Source organism: Aegilops tauschii, chromosome 7, assembly GCF_002575655.3.
Source record: "Aegilops tauschii subsp. strangulata cultivar AL8/78 chromosome 7, Aet v6.0, whole genome shotgun sequence".
In the NCBI taxonomy this organism is placed as follows: Eukaryota; Viridiplantae; Streptophyta; class Magnoliopsida; order Poales; family Poaceae; genus Aegilops; species Aegilops tauschii.
Window position 1 is genome coordinate 465,128,668 of NC_053041.3, and position 6,854 is coordinate 465,135,521.

The 6,854-nt window shown below is 47.9% G+C and overlaps 1 protein-coding gene across 4 annotated transcripts; it reads right to left on the reverse strand.

The window, feature by feature from the left end:
- Positions 1-342: 342 nt before the first annotated feature.
- LOC109734405 (uncharacterized) lies at positions 343-3,468 on the reverse strand. Of its 4 annotated transcripts, XR_002225852.3 has the most exons (5): positions 3,187-3,468; positions 1,834-3,044; positions 1,630-1,744; positions 951-1,011; positions 343-866 (listed from the first exon to the last, which is right to left on the reverse strand). XR_002225852.3 is itself a non-coding variant. In XM_040394126.3 (3 exons), exons 1-3 carry the CDS (start codon positions 1,682-1,684, stop codon positions 596-598), a joined length of 336 nt encoding a protein of 111 aa, XP_040250060.1. In that variant the 5' UTR covers positions 1,685-1,743; the 3' UTR covers positions 343-595. The 4 variants fall into 4 exon arrangements, 1 of the variants encoding a protein (XP_040250060.1); XR_006666058.1 differs by lacking the exon at positions 951-1,011 and having other exon boundaries at positions 343-815; XR_006666057.1 differs by lacking the exon at positions 951-1,011.
- Positions 3,469-6,854: the final 3,386 nt, after the last annotated feature.

Sequence of the window (6,854 nt, forward strand, 5' to 3'; positions counted from 1 at the left end):
CCCCTTTGCTAATGACTATTCATTAATTAGCATATGCTAATTAATCTACTATTTAATTCCTAACACATGCATCGTTTTTTGCCACTTTACATGTTTGTCCCAGTTGGGCCTGACTAAGCATATGAAGGCAAAAATCAATATTTGCATGTTGATTGGTTGCCTGCATTGCATCAAGGCCTAGATGCATGCAAGTTGTTTGGTTGTCCGTGTTTGTGCTTTAGGGGTGAGCAGATGCAAAGCACGGCCGTTTGGTTGTGTGCAAGTACTTGGTGTGCTCACTCTTTCAAATGTGGTGGACTTACCAACCATTTTGCAGCACACAACACACACAACACATTATGATCAACAACAGCAGAAGAACAACAAGAACAAAGCAAAACGACGTTCACAGTAGGACACACTATGATCAGATCAGATTAAAACAGGAAGATCATAAGTACTAATAGGCATAAGTTTAAAACAGCAGGGCATCCCATGCCCCTGTTGGACCCTAGGGTGCTGCTCTCTGGGGAAAATATGGACATATTCACAACAAAACAGGCATTCAAACTTAAGTTCAGTCCTAAACTACTTCACTTCAGACTTGACAGACAAACTACATGGCATGTGCGATGTCATCGATGCAACTGTTCTTGGAACACCGGACCCTGCAGATGTTCGAGGCGTTGGTGTTGAAAATCCGCACCTTCAGCCCCAGGCCACCGGGGACGATCTTGTGCCGGCGGCAGAAGTACTCCCAGCCGCGCTCGAGCACCATGTGCCCGTTGAACATCTGCACCTGGACCCATAACTCGCACCACTTATTGGCGGAGAGGCTGACGACGCAAGGAGGGCTATATTAGTGCCAAAGGGTGCTAGTATGATTCCTACAGAAAACTACATTTGATCAAATCATGGAAGCAACAAAAAAGATATTGGGAGCTAGGATTAGAGTCTGATAGTGGAATTACATAGCAATTATAGCACTCCATCCGAATTGGAGACCGAGGTCCCTAAAGCAGTGGCGCCTTCCTGAACTCACAAATGAGCTTTATTTTTAGTGATAGTCAAAAGGCATTGAACTGAATTTCTGTGACGTTGAAAGGTTCTCCTAGTTTACTCTTTAAATTCCCAAATCACCAAATCGATCATCTGGTTTATTCGTGGAATACTTTTTCATATCCGAATCTAGCACCAACACATCTTAATTAATGTTATAAGTTGCATACTTACAGTTCTCAATCAAGGCATGTGTTGTCTAGTACTAAACTAGCCTACAAAAATGTCTTACATTTTAAGATGGAGGTAGTACTTATGTAGTGATACCTTTTTTAACAGAGTGTAGTGAGTAGCTAGAAGGCCGAATAGGTTCCATTTCGTACATCTAGGTGATCTAAGCAAAATTGATTGAAAAATCAAATGTTTGTCCTATTGTTATATGCCCACTTATTTTGCCCATTTATTGTTGAACCGTTTTTGCGTGTGGTAAAGCATAAAGGCTATGCTACCCACTGTCACTAGGTAGTATTACACATTCTACACTTTTTTCATAATCTGTGCCATTCTTGTAATTATGGAAATTAATAGCAACATGAACCCTCCTTGACGTCACCAAGCACTTGCAATTCATATTTTTCGGATTTTAATTACCTGCTCTGTCTGCTTCTCGCAGGACATCCTGCCTTGATAGGACTACATCAGCCATTCCGAGTTACCCACCAAGCTGCGGAGCGATCGCTACACCACATGCAGCAAGCTTTGGAGACTACAGAAAGCATAAACCCAGATACAAAAACCAAAATGATGAATTTTTTCAGGTCTGTGTTATGGCTAAACTAGTGAGAGCTTCCTCACCTTGATCTTCATCCAACATTCGGCAGCATATCAGCCTCGGCTAAGATATTGTCATTTGTTATCTTGTTCCAGGCACACTGCATACTTCCTTGTCGCCGGTAATGAGATGACAAGGCAAACCCAAAGTGTACCTCCCTGCAAACATGCAACGAACAAACCAGTCGAGTAACCGCTCAAGCTTAACCAGTTGAATAACGGTTTCAGCTCCCATATTCCTATAGGATTCCCATGTGCAATGGGATCAAGGTTGTTTATGCAGTATGCATTATAGGAAACGACACGCCTGATGTTGTACGGGCAGAGACACTCGTGCAGAGAGCATCTCAAAATTGATAAATTGCTTATTTGAAATGGTCGTACTCCCTCTTCTCTCTGGGTTTTTGTTTGACGGCACAAGTTCCTATGGTGTATAGGTGCTGAACTGCTCGTGCTATCCTATCCAATGCTCTTGTCAGTTAAGCATGGCATTTCAATCCAGCTTGTTAATTTCCCTTAAAAGAGAAACATAACTTGTTACGCTTATTAAGCAGTAGAATTACCGTCCAATTTATTTTACACTGTAAATTATTTGGACAAGGGATTTGGGGAAGGAAACATGACATGGATGGGGCGTGGTATAAGCACAAGGAAGGGTACTTGGATCGAGTGGGAGCGTACAGCTGCAGCCATGTGCCCACCATGTTGCCTAGAGTAAAATAGCACGAGGCAGCCTTGTAGACTGAATCCAGATTGCAAAACATAACACTTGCACTTACACTTACACTTAGACTATTCATCTTTATTACTTCCTCTGTTCATTTTTATAAGGCCTTGAGGACATTTCAGACAGAGTGCAAAGTAGCTCATTTTCAGTTGTCTGAAACGACTTATAAAAGCGAACAGAGGAAGTGATAGTAATTTGGAACCGAACTTTCACGTTCACACACCCATTCATATATGGGAGCCAGACTTGCAGTTTTATTCGCAGTAATAAACGGGAGTTATTCCTACGACCGGATATTACACTCCCGGTTCAGTAAGGTTGTTGCAGCAACTTGTACAGTACTGCTATGATCACGGTCGTCCAATCCCTCCATTGTACGGCGGAGGGGCTCCGGGGCCGGGCTGCGGACGGTAAGGGTAGGGCCGAGGACGGCCGCCGTACGGCAGGCCAGGCTGTCCGCACGGTCTGCCTCCGCATATGGGGCGGCGGCTAGGGTCCAGAGCACCAGCTGGAAGGAAAACACGAGCGTCCATGGAGATTCATCAGTTACAAGTAATTACCCGCTTTCAGGACGCCGCAGAGGAGTATAACTGAAGGAGTAGATGAGACGACGACGAAGAGGATGAAATGAGCAGTTCGGAAGCACTCACGACCGATCCCGGCTCCGTGGCAGACGGAGCCGCTCATGATCACCGCGGAGACGACGACGAACAGCGCGATCTGCAGGAGCACCATCAAACGGGCGGCTCTGGCCAAGGACGCCATCGTGAATCGATGTGGCTGGGTTGTAACTAGTTGGGGCTTGGAGGAGTTGTGTTGTTTGTTTGCAGATGCTGCGCGCCGAAGGCCGCTATTTATAAATGTCGATCGACCCCTCCCATGGCAAAGAGAAAGGTCGCCTTGGCCCATTAATTTCCTTATACTTTTCTCAAGCATATTCGACCTCGAGAGATCAAGCTTTGGCGGTGGCAGCTGCCAGTGCGCTGGTGTGATTTTCCGCCAAGGATAATCACACTTTTTTGGTGGGCACACACACGTGAATCGATTTGCTCAAATTTCTCGGTTTAGTCAAGGCTGGTGAGTGGTGAGTGATGACAACTTGGCCGTGCACGACCGGCAGAGAGAACCGACGACTCGACTCTCGGGTCGTCTTGCGGTCTTGCCACGAAGGAAAATCTATGCGTAGGGCTTCACTCGCCTAGCGTTGTCACGCATGGAACCACTGTATCCAGGGCATCTTCGACGCTGACCCGTAAATTTTCTCTGTCATCTGTCTGCGGATAGTGAGACCAGTCCACGAACACTGATGTCGAAAGCTGCCATACAATACTGCCTGTATACATTTCAAGCTGCATTTGACCTAACCGGACGAAATTCATGCAAACTTGCCGATATTCATTAAAATTCGAATAGAAAATAGCACAAATCATCCATACATTGCATTCAAATAAGTCTAGTACAATAATGTCTCAAATTCGACGAGATTAATCAGATGTTCAACAAGTTTTTCATCAACGGATCATGTCGTCTCACGCATAGTGCCCCTTTAGATTCATCCAACAGCGTGTGTACGTAAATGAGCGTCCCTCTGTCCTGTGGTACATCACGGCAGCGCGTGTGGGCTACATAATGAGTAGATTCATTGAGTGAATGAATAATTTAAATAAATTGAGCAAGAAGAAGCAAAACTTATGATCTCCTCCTCTGCCGGCAATAGGCACCTTGCCTTCAACCATGTGACAAAACTTGGTGATGCTGGTTTGGATAGCATATCAGCGATACGATAACGACCTCACATAGCGTTCTTGAATGATGTCCATGTCGTATGGAGCAATGTGCTTTTGCGCGTGAAACGATTTATGCACTTGCTGCTAGAAGGTTCCTCCTCCGCTCCTGCCTACGAAATCCGCGGATACGGCCAACCACGCATCGCATAAGCTCATCTATCCTCCATGGTCGAGTACCCCGCCATCCTTCATACTCTGTAAAAATGACATGGCGTTAAGCTTAATGGCATTTGACTGAACACATGTCGTGCTTAGTGTACGCCATGGAGGTCGTCGACAAGGGGGCGGAGTGTACCTGGGTACAAACGGCTCTAGGATGGATCGCCGTCGTAAAGGAGAGACATGGCGTTAAGCTTAATGGCATTTGACTGAACACATGTCGTGCTTAGTGTACGCCATGGAGGTCGTCGACAAGGGGGCGGAGTGTACCTGGGTACAAACGGCTCTAGGATGGATCGCCTCGTAAAGGCGAGACATGGCGTTAAGCTTAATGGCATTTGACTGAACACATGTCGTGCTTAGTGTACGCCATGGAGGTCGTCGACAAGGGGGCGGAGTGTACCTGGGTACAAACGGCTCTAGGATGGATCGCCGTCGTAAAGGCGACCGAGCGTGTCAGTGCTGGTTGCGGATGTCCGGTAATGCCTTTGTGGTGGCCGGAGAGGTACAATGGCGGAGGTGGAGGGAGCGGGTGCAAAGTAAGAGGGAAAGGGGGCAGAGTGAAAGGAAATGACACCGGGAGAGGAGATTTGGTGGGCCTCAGGTGTCGGAGTCCTATGTGGCTGGTGTCCGGATTCCCGCTAGCCCCCTCCTCCCACTTTGTCTTCACTTTGTGAGAGAAAGCACACCCAGATTGTCGAACGGCCCCACGCTGGATGGCACAACACGTCCGAACCGCGCGGTCTGGAAGGTTGCGGGTGGTTTGATGGTTGGCATTGGAGATTTTTTTAAAAAGGAGGATGTATCCCCGACCTCTGCATCTGGACGATGCATGCAGCCATATTATTAATTATTCCCAATGATCTTACAAGGTAATACATCAATAAGTCTGAAGCCACCATCTTGGCAATGCCTATTGCTACTCCTATCCCTTGATGAAGGGGTGCCGAATGTCCGAGCCTAATACCAAACAGACATCGCACCAAAGCCTAACATCTAAAGCCGGATGCCCCATCCAAGCCACTACCTAGACTGGGTCACACACCGGTCCGACACACTCCCAGTGAGCACCGCACGCTACAAGGGACGTCACCTCCATCTTCCATCGATCCATCCTTAGAGCAGAACTAATGCATCGACCTTACTAGGCCTCTCTGCCATCGGCGCCACCACGACGCCAGATAGCATCGCCCTCCTGCGCGAGTCCGTCAACCCGCATCGAACGCCAAGCCTCCACTGGGCCACACCGCCGATACCCGCTGTCATCGATGCGGAAGATGAAACCCCGCTCCGCCTCTGGGCCCTTCCAATCAGCACCTCCTCCAAAACGATGCCCTCAAGAGGAAGAATGGCACCATAGTTTCTGTCATCATCCGACCTGGGAGACCCAGATCCAGGGTTTCCCCCGAAGCAGATGCCTCCTGGAGGAAGAGGGGCACGCCAACTGCAGCTGCCCAAGAACACGAGTTGTGCCCACGACCACTTAACTCTCTCGACGGCGCCTTCAAGAAGGACATGACGCCATGAGCGTCGTCGCCGCTGTAGAGTTTTCACCCGAGAAACTGTGGAGTGGGAAAAGGTGGGGCGGACATGAACGATGTCTCCAGGAAGAGAAACGGCACCCTCAGGCATCGTCACCGTCAAGGCCGGTGATACGTCTCCTTTGTATCTACTTTTCCAAACACTTTTGCCCTTGTTTTGGACTCTAACTTGCATGATTTGAATGAAACTAACCCGGACTGACGCTCTTTTCAGCAGACTTTCCATGGTGTTATTTATGTGCAGAAACAAAAGTTCTCGGAATGACCTGAAACTCCACGGAACATATTTTTGGAAAATATTAAAAATACTGGAAGTAGAATCCACGTCAGGGGGCCCACACCCTGTCCACGAGGGTGGGGGGTGCGCCTGCCCCCCTAGGCGCGCCCCTGCCTCGTGGGCCCCCTGACGCTCCACCGACCTCAACTCCAACTCCATATATTCACTTTCGGGGAGAAAACAATCAAAGAGAAGGATTCATCGCGTTTTACAATACAGAGCCGCTGCCAAGCCCTAAGCTCTCTCGGGAGGGCTGATCTGGAGTCCGTTTGGGGCTCCGGAGAGGGGAATCCGTCGCCATCGTCATCATCAACCATCTTCCATCACCAATTTCATGATGCTCACTGCCGTGCGTGAGTAATTCCATCGTAGGCTTGCTGGACGGTGATGGGTTGGATGAGATCTATCATGTAATCGAGTTAGTTTTGTTAGGGTTTGATCCCTAGTATCCACTATGTTCTGAGATTGATGTTGCTATGACTTTGCTATGCTTAATGCTTGTCACTAGGGCCCGAGTGCCATGATTTCAGATCTGAACCTATTATGTTTTCATG